Genomic DNA, 18098 nt, shown 5'->3' with positions numbered 1-18098 from the left:
AAATGGTTTTATCAAACAGGAAATGGTTTTATCAAACAGGAAATGGTTTTATCAAACAGGAAATGGTTTTATCAAACAGGAAATGGTTTTATCAAACAGGAAATGGTTGCTTCGTGTCGATTTTGACCTGATCATACAGGACGTGGATCTTTCTCAGCCGGGTGAGAAAATGTTTGAATATTGAGAAACTCTGCAGTTCCTGACGGCTCCGTGTTTCGCCGCTGTGAGCCACTCATGGATCCTCCTGGAAACAAACCTGCAAAATGCCATCACTCTGTCAGCCATCTTGTTTATGGCCTGGCTGCCATCTTTAATTAGCCCTGAACTCAGCTGGGGTTTAGCGACCTCATGTGGATCATAACTTCAGCAGAATATTGATAAATCATCTTCATTATCAGCAGAAAGGCTGAACGGGTTCAATCAGAACCAGAAACCACCATCATCCAGTTTCCCTGCATCCATGAAGAACACACAGCTGAGCTCTCCGACTTTATTATCAATAAAACATTAATTAGAAATACAGTAAATATCCTTATCCACTGAGGGCAGAAGCAGGAAAATAATCCCAGGTGGATCGATGCTTGTTCAGATTATGAAAGTGGAGTGTGTGTGTGTGTGTGTGGTCTCCAGTTTGTTCCTCCTCTGTATTTAGGAACAGCGCCACCTACTGTTGGAGGGAAGGAACATCTGCATTGTTGAATATTTCCCCTTTCTTCCTAAAATAACAAACCAAATCATATTTTGCAAATGTAATTTTGGCTAAAAATGACTCGGCCCATGATTTTAGGAAGGTGAAGATATGAAATCATTTGCTTTAGTAAGGCAGACGTCTTGCTGGGGAGCGTCCCAATTCGTGTTTATCCCCAGTAGAACCGGCTGCGTTCCTTTCAGATCAGCAGCCAGAATGAGATGAATCCAGGAAGCTCAAATAAACTGATGGAAAAAACGATCAGTTCATCCACAAAACTTGTCTTTCCAGAAGCTGGAAGAGATGAAAGCAGATCAGAACCAGAACATCTGCAGTCCAGACCCGGGTCTGGTTCTGCAGGTTTCTGTTGAACCAGCAGGAGGAACTGTGGAGGAACCAAATGTTCTCCAGAAGGATTTATTCACCAAAGGTCTGACCTCAGAGCCAGAACTGGGTCAGGACCGAGGATGTTCTGGTTCTGACGATGTCTGGGTGGACCGTCAGCGACCCATCAGGCAGAAAAACATTTTCATTCATTTCCGTTTCAAATCTTTGAGGTTTTCTGCTTCATCTCCAGAAATCTGGATGGATGAGAGTCTGACCAGGCTCTCCGCTGACCTGGGCTCATCGGGTCGTGACCTGGGCTCATCGGGTCGTGACCTGGGCTCATCGGGAAAGGTTTTCCTCATCAGTGCTTTGAGGTGAGCGTCAGAGTGGAAGAGACACGGAAGATCTGAGGCAGCATGTTGCTCAGCTGGTAGAACATCTCCTCTGAAATGCTCTGCAACACAAAGAAAGATGGCGGCCGGTCAGAGGCGACCTTTAGGACCTCAACACTTTGACCTTTGGGACCTCAACACTTTGACCTTTGGGACCTCAACACTTTGACCTTTGGGACCTCAACACTTTGACCTTTCAGTCAGTTTGTTCACATTAGTGAGGTGCAGCTAATTTCCCGTTAATCCCGCCTCTCATCACACTTGCAGCTTTCCTTCATCCCAGTAAACACCGATCTGTAATCCAGGACTGAACAGAGCTGGTCACACACTCAGCTTCCTCCTCCTCCTCCTCTTCCTCCTAAATCAGCTGAAGCTCTCTGGCAGGCAGCCAATCAGAAAGCAGTCCAGCATCTTCTGCTGTAAAATAATTCAGACTGAGAGTCGCCTGCTGATAGAAAAATGCTGATTTACAGGAAAATATATTCAAATGTTGCTCTGAAAATACAGAGAATAATAACACGAACTCCCAGACTACTGATGTCAGAAAGCAGCATGGAACCGGAAAGGTCGCTCCTAAAGGTCGCTCCTAAAGGTCGCTCCTAAAGGTCGCTCCTGTTTTTCTGCTGTATCATTTAGAATGCAGACAGGTGTGTGTGTGTGTGTGTGTGTGTGTGTGTGTGTTGGCCTTGAGTGAGTTAGATGCGCCGTTCTGTGAGCCTGGTGCATTACACTTGCATGACCTGTTTATGGAAAGCCAAAAGTGCCATTTTTGTCATGGTTCAATATAAAAAAGTCTCAAAAATTGCACTCTGACTCCATCCATTTTCTTGCGCCCTTGTCCTTGCTGGGTTGGGAGGGCTGCTGCTGCCTCTCCAGCAAATGTTTCTGACGAGAGGCAGGGTCACCTGGACAGGTCGCCAGTCTGTCGCAGGCAGTTTGACTCAAAATGCCATGAAATAGAGAAAATTTAATCAAAACGCCAAAAATGACATTTATTCAGACACGGGGTCAAAGTGGCGTTTTGTGGCACTGTTGGCTTTCCATATGTATCTGTGTGTGGTTTTGTGTGGCCAGATGATGAGGCGTGTCGGGGATGAGACTCTCCGTCCTTCCTCTGGACCTCGTCCCTCCTCTTCGTCACGCTGCAGTCCTGCTTCTCAAACCCGACAATCAGCCGCAACGCAGTGTTGGAAATAAGAAAGCAGCAGCTTGTAGTCTTGAAATTACAGTACCAAAGATGTTGCATCTGCATTTTGATGGAGCGACTGTCCTGCACAAGTGAGCCTCCAGAAATAGGAGATTATTTTCCAAATAACGCAGAAATATATTATTATTTTCCAGAGTAAATAAAACTACTCTTAAGATTGAGGTTAAAATAAATTCAGAACAAATACTTCCAAATATATTTAATCTGCGCTGCAGCATGATTATCATGCGGTGTGACGCTTCAGTGTATTTTGAACAGGCAGTAACTTGGGCAGCCTGGTGATGAAAAGGACCAGCTGCAGCAGCGTCTCTGGAGGAAAGTCAGCAGGTCAAAACACATTTTTGGTTTTCAGTCACCGAGTTAAAACTCTGACATCAACAGTAATTATTATTATTAACACCTAGTTTAAATATTTACTCATTCTTAAAACCGACTGCTGCCGTGTGGCTAAGTGTGAGCTAACTGCAGGCTAGCTGCTCCAGCTGGCTAACAGGGGAGCTAATCTGATCACATTAGATCAACGTTGCTGTTTGACGGGCGGCGGAGCTCAAACACGCCACATCAGACTAATCCAAGTATTCACACCTTGTTGATCCATGACGCCTGACATTCAGCTCACTGGCTTCATGTTTGACCCCTGACCTCAGAGACAGGTTAAGTCCAATCAGCTCGACTCCGTTTGATCTGGAGAAACGTCTCACTGGGATCAGTGGAAACAGATGAGCTCTTCATGGCAAAGGGTGGGAATACTTACGCACGTGTCTTTTCTTAGTTTTCTATTTTGAATCCATTTGCCAAATTAAACCTGGCACACATCGTCAGAATGAGGCATCAGATTAAGTAAAGGTCTGGAACGAAGTGGTGTGAATGTTACTGTAAACAAACTGAATTCATCTAAAATATCTTGTGACATTAACAGTTATGTCATCCTGCGTTTGATGGTTTAGATAAATAAACCAAATCGTGACACATTTCCACTTAAAATTGTAACGTATTAAAGCCACTGGGATTAAAATGTTGGATAAAGTTTGAAATAAAATAAGAACTCCATGTTGTTTTTCTGACACTGATGCATCAAACTGATGAAAATAAATCATTTCAATCTAAAATGCAGATGAATGAGAGTTTGGGAAGAAAGAACATTAAAGCTCATCTATCAGCAGCTGCGACCTTTGCCCTGAAGCAGATAAATCGCAGGTCAGCTGGTTAAACATGGAACCAAAGGTCACCTAAAAATACCCAGCAGCTCCTGGCTGCAGCGACATGAGGAGAAACCTGGCTGAGTGACGGTAAATGCAGCGCTCAGTCAGGTTGCCATGGAGACAGCAAACAGCCGCCCGACCTCACCTTTGGCACCAGGAACTGAACAGTGCGGGAGATCCCTCCGTCCCACGAAGCCATTTCCATCATAAAACCTGGAAGCAGAAAACAAGAACAGAAGATTAGGTTTACCTTCAAACATGATGAAACATCTGGAACATACCCAGCATGCACTGCAGCCTGCAGGGTTACGCAACAATTCAGGGGAAAATGTATTCATATCTTCATATTTGATGACACACCTGGTGAAGATGCATGAACAACCTAACAAACAAATTGATTTATTTTGCTTTTTGTATCTCATTTAAATGTTTCAGAAATGTGACTTCATAATTTTAACACCTTGAAATTGGGTCTCTGTCTCTTTAAGAAGCTCCTGCTCTTTCTGAAGCTCTGCCTCCAGGAAGTCATCCCAACATGGCTCCTCTTTAACCCTTTAATGTTTTTACCAGCACTGCTCTGAGCAACAGCTCCTATAAGGAGCTCAGCAGCTGTTTGCTAATTGTTGCTGGCTAGTCTGAAGGAGCTGAGTGGGGGAGGAGCTGTGCTTGAAGGCGGGGCTAGGGCCACCCAGGCGTTTAGCAGATGCGATTAAAGGATTTCTAAAACATGACAGAATGAAAGCAACACTGCAGGGAAATACATGAAAACATGATGGAAAATAAAAAAGCGCATTTTTCATAATCCTGTCATTCCTCCACCAGACAGCAGGGGGGACTACTGGTACAGGCAGGGGTCAAAGGTCACGGTTACCTTTGACACATTTGAAGACCAACTCTGCTCTCTTCAGGCACCAGGGGATGGTCATCTCCTGCAGGGAGGAGAAGAAGACGAGAGGAAGAGCAGAGGAGAGGAAGAGCAGAGGAAAGGAAGAGGAGAGGAAAGGAAGAAGAGAGGAAGAGCAGAGGAAAGGAAGGGGAGAGGAAGAGCAAAGGAAAGGAAGAAGAGAGGAAAGGAAGAAGAGAGGAAGAGCAGAGGAAAGGAAGAAGAGAGGAAAGGAAGAAGAGAGGAAGAGCAGAGGAAAGGAAGAAGAGAGGAAGAGCAGAGGAAAGGAAGAAGAGAGGAAGAGCAGAGGAAAGGAAGAAGAGAGGAAAGGAAGAAGAGAGGAAGAGCAGAGGAAAGGAAGAGGAGAGAAAGAGCAGAGGAAAGGAAGAAGAGAGGAAAGGAAGAAGAGAGGAAGAGCAGAGGAAAGGAAGAAGAGAGGAAAGGAAGAAGAGAGGAAGAGCAGAGGAAAGGAAGAAGAGAGGAAAGGAAGAAGAGAGGAAGAGCAGAGGAAAGGAAGAAGAGAGGAAAGGAAGAAGAGAGGAAGAGCAGAGGAAAGGAAGAAGAGAGGAAAGGAAGAAGAGAGGAAAGGAAGAAGAGAGGAAGAGCAGAGGAAAGGAAGAGCAGAGGAAAGGAAGAGGAGAGGAAGAGCAGAGGAAAGGAAGAAGAGAGGAAAGGAAGAAGAGAGGAAGAGCAGAGGAAGAGCAGAGGAAAGGAAGAGAGGAAAGGAAGAAGAGAGGAAGAGCAGAGGAAGAGCAGAGGAAAGGAAGAAGAGAGGAAGAGGAGAGTGTGACTAAACCAAGGCAGTGATCTGATTACGTTTCACAGTTACAAAAGAACTTCAGAGAAAGTTCCAGTTTTGAACTGAATCCTGAATAAATGAACTTTTCTGTGTGCTGAACACAAAGTGGATCCTGAGAGCTTCAAACAGATGATGATGATGATGAAGCAGCAGCTGACCCGTCTGAGTCTGCCCTCTGAACAGCAGCCGGACCTTCGTCTCTAGAAATAGTTTCTCTGCTTTCTTCACATCCAAAGACAAAAACATCTAAAAATAATCAGCCGGCGGTTCTGTCTGCGCTGCGGTCCGACTTCCTCTGAACGGACTCCAGAACCGGGCTGCACTAACCAGTCGGATCCCTCCTACAGCAGGAGGAGCCCCCAAGGAGCCGGCAGACAGAAAAACTGCAGCGAAAACAGAAGCCGCTAAGGAGGCTTTAGCTTCGGGAAGCCGCTAAGGAGGCTTCAGCTTCGGGAAGCCGCTAAGGAGGCTTTAGCTTCGGGAAGCCGCTAAGGAGGCTTCAGCTTCGGGAAGCCGCTAAGGAGGCTTCAGCTTCGGGAAGCCGCTAAGGAGGCTTCAGCTTCGGGAAGCCGCTAAGGAGGCTTCAGCTTCGGGAAGCCGCTAAGGAGGCTTTAGCTTCCGGAAGCCTAGCGCTAAGGAGGCTTTAGCTTCCGGAAGCCTAGCGCTAAGGAGGCTTTAGCTTCCGGAAGCCTAGCGCTAAGGAGGCTTTAGCTTCCGGAAGCCTAGCGCTAAGGAGGCTTTAGCTTCCGGAAGCCTAGCGCTAAGGAGGCTTTAGCTTCCGGAAGCCTAGCGCTAAGGAGGCTTTAGCTTCCGGAAGCCTAGCGCTAAGGAGGCTTTAGCTTCCGGAAGCCTAGCGCTAAGGAGGCTTTAGCTTCCGGAAGCCTAGCGCTAAGGAGGCTTTAGCTTCCGGAAGCCTAGCGCTAAGGAGGCTTTAGCTTCCGGAAGCCTAGCGCTAAGGAGGCTTTAGCTTCCGGAAGCCTAGCGCTAAGGAGGCTTTAGCTTCCGGAAGCCTAGCGCTAAGGAGGCTTTAGCTTCCGGAAGCCTAGCGCTAAGGAGGCTTTAGCTTCCGGAAGCCGCTAAGGAGGCTTTAGCTTCCGGAAGCCGCTAAGGAGGCTTTAGCTTCCGGAAGACGCTAAGGAGGCTTTAGCTTCGGGAAGCCGCTAAGGAGGCTTCAGCTTCGGGAAGCCGCTAAGGAGGCTTCAGCTTCGGGAAGCCGCTAAGGAGGCTTCAGCTTCGGGAAGCCGCTAAGGAGGCTTTAGCTTCCGGAAGCCGCTAAGGAGGCTTCAGCTTCGGGAAGCCGCTAAGGAGGCTTCAGCTTCGGGAAGCCGCTAAGGAGGCTTCAGCTTCGGGAAGCCGCTAAGGAGGCTTCAGCTTCGGGAAGCCGCTAAGGAGGCTTCAGCTTCGGGAAGCCGCTAAGGAGGCTTCAGCTTCGGGAAGCCGCTAAGGAGGCTTCAGCTTCGGGAAGCCGCTAAGGAGGCTTCAGCTTCGGGAAGCCGCTAAGGAGGCTTCAGCTTCGGGAAGCCGCTAAGGAGGCTTCAGCTTCGGGAAGCCGCTAAGGAGGCTTTAGCTTCGGGAAGCCGCTAAGGAGGCTTTAGCTTCGGGAAGCCGCTAAGGAGGCTTTAGCTTCGGGAAGCCGCTAAGGAGGCTTTAGCTTCGGGAAGCCGCTAAGGAGGCTTTAGCTTCGGGAAGCCGCTAAGGAGGCTTTAGCTTCGGGAAGCCGCTAAGGAGGCTTCAGCTTCGGGAAGCCGCTAAGGAGGCTTTAGCTTCGGGAAGCCGCTAAGGAGGCTTTAGCTTCCGGAAGCCGTTAAGGAGGCTTTAGCTTCCGGAAGCCGCTAAGGAGGCTTTAGCTTCCGGAAGCCGCTAAGGAGGCTTTAGCTTCCGGAAGCCTAGCGCTAAGGAGGCTTTAGCTTCCGGAAGCCTAGCGCTAAGGAGGCTTTAGCTTCCGGAAGCCTAGCGCTAAGGAGGCTTTAGCTTCCGGAAGCCTAGCGCTAAGGAGGCTTTAGCTTCCGGAAGCCGCTAAGGAGGCTTTAGCTTCCGGAAGCCTAGCGCTAAGGAGGCTTTAGCTTCCGGAAGCCTAGCGCTAAGGAGGCTTTAGCTTCCGGAAGCCGCTAAGGAGGCTTTAGCTTCCGGAAGCCGCTAAGGAGGCTTTAGCTTCCGGAAGCCGCTAAGGAGGCTTTAGCTTCCGGAAGCCGCTAAGGAGGCTTTAGCTTCCGGAAGCCTAGCGCTAAGGAGGCTTTAGCTTCCGGAAGCCTAGCGCTAAGGAGGCTTTAGCTTCCGGAAGCCTTGAGACCTCTGACCCGCTCCCTCCATTTAATGTGGATCGGTTCTAGAGTGTAACTCCAAATGTCAGTCTGTAAACTGAAGGTGGTTCTGGAGTTCCTCTGCAAAACCTGCTGCTGGCAGACTCAGATTTAAAAACAGAAAAATTAAGTCTGGCTTAAAGTCTAAACATTGCAGAAGGAGTGCGTCCAAATGAAGATTTAAGATTATTTTCTTTAAAGTGTGATTTTATCTGCCGATGTTTTCAGAATGAATCAGTAGTTTATGAAAGAGGAACGCCAACCTGGAAATTAAAATGATTATAAAACCATAAATCAGCAAATCTTCCATCCTGACTCAAGGTGACAGGTCAGTCAAACTAAAGTCCAGCCCAGGTGAGAAAGAGACTGATGACATCATCACTATGCTAACAGACACCTGATGACCTGACCTTTGTTTTATGAAATACCATTTCATAAAACGACCAGAACTGATTCATTCTGGGACTGTTTTCAGACAGCTGATGAACTATGAACATGAACATAAACTCATTCAGTTTTAGCGCCATGGTCAACATGAAGCTAGCTTACTTCATGTCATGAGGTTGATAATTAATTTCCTGCAAGAAGAAGAGACTAAAAATACCAGATTATTTACAAACTGTTATAATTTAATTAAAATAAAGAGCAGTCCAATGTCGTGCGCTGAGCTCTTCCTCACTTTCATAAAGCTTCAAATCTCTTTAGAGAAACTAAATATGTTGGTTTCAATCATATTCTAAATGTAGCAGACTAAATTTAACTTGCAGAGTCAGCGTTTTCAGCTGCAGCTCATGCTGCTTCCTCTCTGATCGTCTTCTGCAGCGGCGTTTCGCTGCAGCCGCCTGACGAATGAGCCTGACTAAACACGTCATCAGAGCAAATCCATCTGAAACCCGTCTGACCTGCAGCGGCTCGCAGCGCGCCGCTTACCAACGACTCGCCTTCTGAAGCTTCTGGAAAATCTGGAAATTCAGCAGCAGAAAATATTGACGTTAACATGTCAGAGGACATGAAAGCAAATCTGGGTTTTCTTATCTTTCATTTTGATGCATATTTATTTTTATCTTTGAGTTTGTGGAACAAAGAGGTGAAATAAGTTTGATGATTTGCTGCATTGGCGCCACAGAAAGTCAGTAAATTAGAATCTGGTTCTGATGAAACCAGAGGAAAACAAACCGCAGTACTAACACTTTTTACTGATCTAATATTACACATACAGTTCCAATCAATAACTGTTTTCATCTCTGTTGGTATTTTTACATCTTCCACTGTTTTCTACTCATTTTTATTAACATTTCTGCTGTTTTTGACTTTCTGCACTTAAATGGTAGAAATGTCTTTTTAAAAGTTCAATGCAAATGTTGTAATTTTTTTAGAAGTCATCCTGCTGAGCTGCACGTCCCTTAGGAGAGCAGAGCTCCGTCCTGATTGGATGCTCGGCCGGACCGGGTGGGTTCTGGTCAGACCTATTGGGTTCTGGCTGATGGGTTCTGGCTGATGGGTTCTGGTCAGACCCGGTGGGTTCTGGCGTTGTTATTGTACGACTATCATTTATTTTTTAGACTTTTTGTGTCAATCTGTTCACCTGATGCTGCTGTAACCTGAATGTCCCTCTGTGAGACAGTGTTGGCCGTTTCTGTTCTTCTATTTCATTTGATTTTATTTGCAGGAAGCAGAAACTCATCCAAAGCAAAACAAAGGCCTGACAAATGGAATAAAATCATTTTTCTTTGTCAGAATTGATTGAATCTGACAGTAAATTAATTGAAACTGACTCAAAACACTTCCCAAATATCATATTTGTAACTGCTGAGAAAAGCTGAAATGTTTGTGGTTCTGAAAACCCAAAGCACCGGTTCTGATGCGTTCTGCTCGGTGTGTCTTGCTGCCGTGACAAGCAGCTGACAACAATCATGCTGATAACTCAGCGATGTAAATGGGTTAAATGCGTCGCTGCTGTTGTGACTCATGACTGGCTTTGTCTGAAACAACCTGCAAATATGAGCTCATTACCTGAGCAACAGAGTCACAGTTAAATGTTTATGATCTGAATCATCATTCACAGCCTCACCTTTGGCAAGGTGACGTCATGTACCTGACACTAACGCACACCTGGCTTTAATCAGCATCCACTTGGATTTTCTTCACGTATTTACAGTAAATTAGTTTCCTTTGTGCCTGATGTTTAGTCATATAGATGTTTCTAAAAACTGCAATAACAGATAAAACACAAAAAGTCGATAAAACAGAAAATAAATGTGAATAAAACAGTTTAAAAATCAGCAGTAAGCAGATTGTGTGTTTATAGCTCTATAGAGTTATTCTAATTAATTTACATTAAAGTGAAATAATGTGGTAAATCCGTTTAAAGTGAGCAGATCTGGACTAGTGAGGAAATAACAGAGGTCACACTGAATGCATCCCAGAATAACCTCAGCCTTTAGGATGCACTGCTGCTGCTCACGTTAAGGCCATGATGCTGGTCAGAACGGGAGCAGAGCTGAACCAGCCAATCAGTGGCCTGGTCAGGTTGCTGCTTCCTGTGTGTGTGGCCCCGGACCTGGACCGGGGCGGTCGGTACCTCGGACATGTCGTGGACCAGCAGCAGCGGCACGGTGACGGTGGTGACGTCGTGCGTGCAGCAGACCTTCAGGATGTTCCTCAGGCCCATGATGGCCGGGTCGCGGGCCGTGATGCTTCCCGACCGCAGGTTGTCGTCCACACACAGGTGGAACACGACGTGGACCTCCGACAGGTTGGAGTGTCTGGAGATGTAGAACTCACCTGAAGGAAAACACGGAGCGATTCAGAAGAACCGACTCAAACTGAGCTTCTCCACGTGCTCAACATCCATACCTGGGAGAATGTTTGAGGGATTTCTTTCAGCTGTTTTGCTCTTATCATCTCCTCCATTCTTCTGATTTTCTGTAGAAAAACAGAAACAAAACTGAGCAATAAATCATCCAACTGATGCAGAACTTGGAAGACGAGCATCTCTGGAAGGATCCAGAGGAGAAAAAATGTTTCTGTTTCTGTTCTCCCTCTTTCCATTCAAATGCTGCGCAGCAGAGAACTAAACGATAAACTGAGGAGAAACCACCCGGCAGAGAGGATGCTAAACGCGTCAGGAGTTCACAGTTACACCACTAAGATAAAACAAGAAGGACTTTTAGTTTATTATTTACAAAATCCTTCAGCCCAGTCAGCTGAAAAACATAAAGAGCCTAGAGCCAGGACTTCAAGTCGCTCATTTCGATTAATCATAGAGATTTCAACGCATTGAAAATGTTAACAGGACAAATCACACTTGTTTTTTTACAGAGCCGGAGCCTCATTCGTGTTTCTGGTACATCAGAATCAGAATGTGATGAAATAATGACAGACCCTGAACTTAATTTGAAAGAACATCTTAATAAGAAATAATTTTAAAAATGTAATTCTTTAAATAAAAATGTAAATGTTAGAACACAGTTTAGGCCAGGGGTCCCCAAACCTTTTCCTGTGAGGGCCACATAACTTTTCCCTTCTCTGCTGGGGGCCGATTGCAGGAGCCTACATGTAAAACTTTGTTTTCCAGAAAGCACAATCAAATAACCCTCTCTGGGTTCTTCACAAAAGTCAGGAAATAAATAATAACACTATTAATGAAATAAATACCGTATTTTCCGGACTATAAGCCGCAGATATCTCCAGGTTTTCCACAGCGATGCAGCAGCAGCAGAGGGGCGGACAGCCACCATCTGGGTCATTACAGGTCAACTGAATATCACATTTATTACGGTTGAAAAAGAAAAAGTTACCAAGTTTAGATTTAACTGAACTGATTATGGTAGTTTCCAAACGGTAACTATAACAGTAAAAGTGCTGATGTTGCTACTAGCATGTGCTAAATGAAAATGGCCGCTTTCTTCTTCTTCTTCTTCTTCTTCTTCTTCTTCTTCTTTAAATTTCATCGGCAGCTTGCATCCTTTATTGTTGCACTACTGCCATCTACTGGATCTTAATATCTGTACCTCAAATTCTCATAATGATCCCAGTATTATTTAAAAAAAAACGAAAAATCTTCTTTTTTCCCTCAATGCTATTTAACTGATCAACAACATTCTCAAAATTCAATTTCCTATTAAAACCTAATTCGTTTTAATGGCGCTTTCTTCTTTTATTTCCAATTTTGACTTCCAATGATTCACTTCCTGCTAAAGAGCCCCCTGGTGGTTGAAGAAAAATCCATATATAAGCCACACCAGGCTATAAGCTGCATGGTTCAAAGCTTAGGAATAAAGTAGCGGCTTATATGTATATGAAAAAAAATATGAATGCTCTCTGGTATCGTTCAGGGGGCCAGACCAAATGTAGAGGCGGGCCGTAGTTTGGGGACCACTGGTTTAAACTAAGCAGAGTTGGTGGTGTACTTCACCAGAGCGCCGCTGTGTGATCAGGGGGACTAACCTGCCGGCTGCTTCTGCTTGCTGCAGCGCTGCACCCGTGCATACAGCACCGCCTGCTGCACCTCCTCCAGCTGCTGCTCCAGGCTCAGGAAGTGGAAGTCGGTGCATTCCTTCGCCACCGTGGCAAAGTCTGGAGGTCAGCAGAGAAAAAGCCTAAACTCAACTGTGAGCCGCTGCCGCGTCGCATGCAGCCGAACCGGAGCTGCAGCAGCAGGAAGAGCAGCTATGACGCTCATCAGCTGCTTTCATTCATCAACTTCAGTTTATTATCAAAACAAGGCAGAGAAACAAAAAGTTTAATCAGCAGCTGCTGACCATCAAGCTGGCAGTCAGTCTCCACCGCCCTGCAGCTTCTGGATGCATCACTGCTGCTGCAGCAGGTGTGTTGCAGCAGCAGATGAATGCTGCTTGCAGTGGGTCTAGCCGTCTGCCAGGTGTGAAACAGTCTGATGGTAGATTCTCCACCGTCTGCATCACCGGCTTCCTCTGTCTCCAGAACCAGAGCACGTCTGGGTCAGAGGTCACATAAGGACCGCAGGTCCTCCCATCTGGTTTGTTTTATAGACCAGGATCTTTGTGACGGCGGTTTCAGTTTCCTTCAGAAACCAGACCAAGAGCTGCAGGACGGGAGCCCCCTGCTGGCCATTTGTTTTGCAGGAACAGCGTTAATCTTTACAAAAAGAAGAAATTAATTAAACCACATTTAGCTTCTTTCCATTTGTAGTCCCTGTCCAGGTCATACTTTAAACCAGGGGTGTCCAAAGTGGGTCCTGGAGGCCCGGCATCCTGCATGTTTCAGTTCTCTACCTGGTTTAACGCACCTGGATCAAGTGACGGCTCATTAGAGGGCTAAGGAGAACATTGACAAGCTGAACAGGTCGTTACCACCAGGGAGAGAATAAAACCTGCAGGATGCCGGGCCTCCAGGACCCACTTTGGAACCACTGGGTTAAATGATTCGGTTAAAGAAATGAGAACAAATCATGTAACAAAGTCTCTAAATATTTCATTTCACATTAATTCTTTCAGCTGAATCAATGCCACTTCATTCCTTCACTTTTTAAATCGCTGCATGATTTCTAGTTTCACTAATTAATAAAAACCTTCCTGTAAAATGATCCAACAGGTTCAGTTTGTGGGAGAAATCATGGCAGGAGGTGAGACGATGAGAGCAGAGGCTGATTTAAGACTTTTGCCCAGTGTTACACAGTAACATAGGTAAGATGGCCGACCTCTCTTGATGCCGCTGTAGGAGTTGACCCGGTTGTCCACCAGCAGCACCAAGCCGCAGAGCGAGGATGAGTAGAGTGATAGCGCCGTCTGCAGGCGCCGCAGCTTGGCGCCGCTGCTGCTGTGGCGCCGGTGCTTGCAGAAGTCCAACACGTCGGCGCGGACCAGCCGCAGGTTGTGCATCGTCTTGAGCTGCGCTCCTGCGTGAATAGAGAACAGCTTGAGGTGCCGCCATGCTTTCCACCTGCAGGGTCACCATCAGGCTGCAGGAGGAGCAGAGGCACCTAGGTGGATGGTGAAGCTCTCCTCCAGCAGCGGCTGCTCCTCAAACGGCCTGCAGCCGCCGTCTGCAGCCTCCGCCAGCCGGCCCGGCTGCACCTTGATCTCCTCGCTGCAAAACACCAATCAGAGCAAATCCAGGTTCACCGCCGCTCGCCCATCTGCTCAGAACCAGCCGGGTTTTACAGCAGGATCAGGATCCAGATGGAGGAGAAACCTTTTCTCACATTTCGTCCTGTCCCGCTGCAGGCCTCAGCTTATTTCACCAGAGAGCAGCCCGACGGCGAAGCAGAACCAAACGCTGGTGTCGACAGACTCACTTGATTTGGCTGCTGTTGTTGGATTTCTGCAGATCCTGGTGCAGCTTGATAACCCAGTCCTGGTACTCCTGCTTCTGGATGGCCGTCACCTGCTTCAGCTCGCTCGCCCACCTGTTCTCCAGCACCTGGAGAGAGAGAGGGCAGGATGTCTCCTCAGACGACGTGTCCTCGGGACGACGTGTCCTCAGACGACGTGTCCTCAGGACGACGTGTCCTCGGGACGACGTGTCCTCGGGACGACGTGTCCTCGGACGACGTGTCCTCGGGACGACGTGTCTCTGCTGCCGTTTACCTGCTGAGCATCAAAGTGTTGTGAAGCCACGGCGTTGACATCATGGTCGCTCAGCGTGTTTCCCAGCTCATGCATCACTTTGTCCATCTCTGCTGCCTGCCTGGAAACGGAGGACAGACGGAGGACAGACGGAGGACAGACGCAGGACAGACGCAGGACAGATGGAGCAGTCAGACTGGCAGCATCGCCTCAGGAGGAAACCAATTGCTGCCAGTTGGAAGGAAAACCTTGAAGATTTTATTTTTATCAGCAAAATGGTGAATTTCTCAGATCACGGAACAAAAACATGGAAATAATGAAACTAAGAAGAAACAGTTGAATTAATTTACACTAAATCTGATGATGATTAATAACCGGATGCTGATTGATTGGAGAATTTTACAGAAGAGAAGTTGATGAAGTTGGATTCAGATTCAAAATGTGTCCAAAGAAACGTTTAGCAGAGGAAACTGTTGATGTTGGCTTTGCTGCAAATGATTCAACATTCACTGAAGGAATGCTGCTATTGACTTTTTTATTTAAAAAAAGAATTTAATTATTTGCATCTTTTAATACATTTCTAATATTGCATAAAAACGGAAAAAATGACTGAATGAAAAATCAGCAGGATGTGAGTTTTTAACGTGACTATTGGTCACATTAAAAAGAACAATGGACCGTGACGGCGCTACCTCTCCTGCAGCTTGCTGAGCTCCACGTCTCGCTCGCTGATCAGCTCCGACACGCTGACGAAGTAGCTGTGCTCCAGGTTCAGCAGCGTATCGGACGCGGGCGAGTGGATCAGCTCGTGGTAAACGTCGGCGAAGTCTTCGTCCCAGCTGGGCTCTTCAGGCCGAGCGTGCTCCAGGCTGGTCTGAGGAACACAAACAGTGACCCCTGCTGGAGGGTTGGGGAATCACAACCACATAAATCCGAAAACAGCGACTCATTTTTAACAGATTAGGATTCAAAGACATTTAAATAACTTTTTTTGAGGTAATACTCCCATCAGCTATTTTACTTTTCATGAACATAAAGTTCTCCTGGATCAGAAAGATAATAATCATTATTAATCTTTGAAGAAATCTGGCATTTTCCACGTAGACACGTGATTATCAACAGTTTGAGAGTGATTTCTAAATGTGGCCCCATACCGGGTCGGAACCCAGCTGTGTGACTGCAAGTTCAGTGTGAATGTTTGAACTGGACCCTGAAGACAGGAGAGGAACTCAGAGAAAGTCTGAGCAGCTCTGATTGCTGGTTCATTGCGACGTTAGTGTGCAGAGAACAATCAAAGTCCAGGGGCCTCATGTCTAAAGCGGCGTACGTACAAAAAATGTGCAGCGCCATATTTTACACACAAATCAGCGTGCATAAAAATTAACTTTGCGTCAAAGTCTGCATAAACATACGCACACTTTTTCTCTGCCGTGAAAATGTGCGGCAGCTACACAAACTTTTTCTGTGAACAATAATAAACTACAAAGCGTCAAAACTCACATAAATCCACTGAAACCTGGCTTGTCTTATAGATACTTATAAATACTTATACTGGTACAAGCAAGGCCGTTGCCATGGTTACTGCTTCACCTGGCGGCAGACTTCTGGGTATTTATACTAATTTAGATTAAAATGTATTTATGGAAGCGACAGGCGGAGCAGCAGCTGCTCTGTTTCCTGCAAATTAGGATTTATAAAGGAAAGGAGGCGGTATCTGCGTGCACACAGCAGCTTTTAGTTTTAAACGTGAGGCCCCAGAGCTGCAGTAGTCAGAGCCGTTCACACAGCAGCAGCGGCTGCAGGTGTTTGTACCTGAGCGTAGGATGCGGCCCACGCACTGGTCAGCTGGTTGACGTCCACGGCGCCGCAGGCGAGGCGCTGCAGGGCCAGCTCCGCCTCCCGGTCGAAGTCCAGGCCGCTCTGCTCCTCCATGAAGGCGGAGAGGGCGACTTTCAGCTCTGCACAGACACACAGAGCTCAATCACACTGATGGAGCATTTCAGGTTAAAGGTCATGTTTTCATTACCTGCAACTGGAAAAATCATCACAATCAGCAGAAATAAAGACTTTCAAACTGACTGCAGTTTTCTGGCCGTTCTCCGATCTTTAAAATGTCCGACCTGCCGATTCTGATTTTGGTCGATACTGAGTTATTTTGTCTGAAATGTTGCTGAATAATCCTAGAAAGTGGCTGAGATGGAGAAAGTCTGGTGGGCAGGGCCAACCTGGAGGGCGGGGCTAACCGCCAAACCTCCCAAAGCAACAGAGGACAGAGGCTGATGTCTGCTGAGGAAGAGAAGATCTCTGGATGAGATCGGCTGATCACCAATCGGCTTGCCAATAAATCGGGACTGATTTATCGCTGCAGCTCTAATGTGTTTCACGTAGTGGTTCAATAATACTGCAGACATTCTTATTTACTGTGTGGGTCTAGATATTTATATTTTTCCTGTAGTGTCTGGCCACTCCTAGGACAGTTTTCTGGGAGGTGAAGGACTGAAACTCAGACTTCTGTCCTCAGCCAGACAGCAGAAGGAGGGATAAACTTAGCGCACCCGGATGCAGCCTGAAAACAGTCCGCTTCCTCCGCGGCTATCGGCTCCAACATTGGGCCGACTGAAACTGCGTTATGAACCGTTTTCATAAGCTCAGAGCTGCAGCCTCACCATCTTCTATGTAGCAGGGGATTTTGTGCAGCAGCATGAGCCTTCCGTGCAGATCCCTGATGTTCAGCTGGACCGGAAGCTGCAGCGGAACTCTGAGCACGCAGATGTTTTTCCCGGCCTTGAACTCGAACACGAACTCCCTGTCAGCGGTTCCGCTCGCTTTGCTTCTGCTTGTCTTCATGGTGTCCGGAGCTGGAAATAGAGAAGAGGCTTCAGGGTTCAGAAACAGCTGAAGCAACATGGCGGCGCCCGCCAGCGTCTCCGTGAAGCTCCTGAGGTTCAGATTCAGATACAAAATCACAACATTCCTGAAGTTTACCTGAGAATAAATGAACAGCGACGTCAATTCTGCTGTTGGATCAGATCAGCTGACCGGTTCACCATTGTTCTTCTACTTCTTCGTTGTTTATTTCGGTTTACAGCGAATTGGTACAATAGCGCCACCTACTGGTACGGAGTGTGGACCGGGACTTCACTGAAGGATTATATTCCGTTATAAAACTCTTAATTTGAGATAAAATATTATCTGACAACTATTTCTTTTTGAGTTATATTTAACAGATAAACCAAATCTAGTTTTACTTTAATTTTATTTAACTGTTGGATCAGCTGTTGTCTTTCTTCCTAGTAATTTTGACAGTATAACATGTTTTTTTATCTCATCAACTCCACGGTATTCAAACTTTTCTGAATGCGTCAGATTTTCTTTGCTATTAATTCCTTAATTCATACAAGTTTTGACATGATATGCCCCTGGTTTTAAAGACCAGCGACTAATATTTATCCTCTTATGTTTTTCCTTAAGTGCTTATTCAGAAACATAAATATATTTCTAAGGGTAATTTTAAATTAAAAGAGAGGACATTTCAGATAAAATAATAAAAACTCTCATTTTCCTTCACGGGAGAGAGTATTATGTATTTTCAGGCACATTGCATAATTTATAACCCAATCAAGTAACTACCTTCAATTGTCACGGAAAATCGGAATAATCGTAAATGGGATTAATAAAGTATTGTGTGGACTGAATTAAATTTTGGGGGGTTAGGGGGAAACCATGAATCATTTCCCTGCGCTTCACAAGTA

General features: G+C 46.2%; 1 protein-coding gene across 1 annotated transcript; it reads right to left on the bottom strand.

Annotated features, from left to right (window-relative positions):
• Window positions 1-476: 476 nt before the first annotated feature.
• On the bottom strand, window positions 477-17463 carry ferry3 (FERRY endosomal RAB5 effector complex subunit 3). The gene is made up of 14 exons (XM_015012702.2): window positions 17332-17463; window positions 17013-17204; window positions 16159-16304; window positions 15039-15220; window positions 14368-14467; window positions 14076-14200; window positions 13761-13867; window positions 13479-13676; window positions 12248-12376; window positions 10655-10723; window positions 10380-10582; window positions 4688-4745; window positions 3962-4029; window positions 477-1469 (listed from the first exon to the last, which is right to left on the bottom strand). Exons 2-14 carry the CDS (start codon window positions 17191-17193, stop codon window positions 1377-1379), a joined length of 1659 nt encoding a protein of 552 aa, XP_014868188.2. The 5' UTR covers window positions 17194-17204; window positions 17332-17463; the 3' UTR covers window positions 477-1376.
• Between the last annotated feature and the right edge of the window lie 635 nt (window positions 17464-18098).

The sequence above is a fragment of the Poecilia mexicana genome, unplaced genomic scaffold, assembly GCF_051168715.1.
Source record: "Poecilia mexicana isolate PSO_F unplaced genomic scaffold, ASM5116871v1 scaffold_6, whole genome shotgun sequence".
NCBI lineage: Eukaryota > Metazoa > Chordata > Actinopteri > Cyprinodontiformes > Poeciliidae > Poecilia > Poecilia mexicana.
The sequence above is the reverse complement of the archived record's forward strand: the minus strand, read 5'-3'. Positions and strand labels throughout refer to the sequence as shown.

Coding starts and splice junctions, on each gene's coding strand:
- ferry3 (XM_015012702.2), bottom strand. CDS start 17,193: ATGAAGACAAGCAGAAGCAAAGCGAGCGGAACCGCTGACAGGGAGTTC. Junction 14,201..14,367: donor AACACTTTGATGCTCAGCAG/GTAAACGGCAGC, acceptor CTCTCTCTCCAG/GTGCTGGAGAACAGGTGGGC. Junction 13,677..13,760: donor GAGCTTCACCATCCACCTAG/GTGCCTCTGCTC, acceptor CTATTCACGCAG/GAGCGCAGCTCAAGACGATG.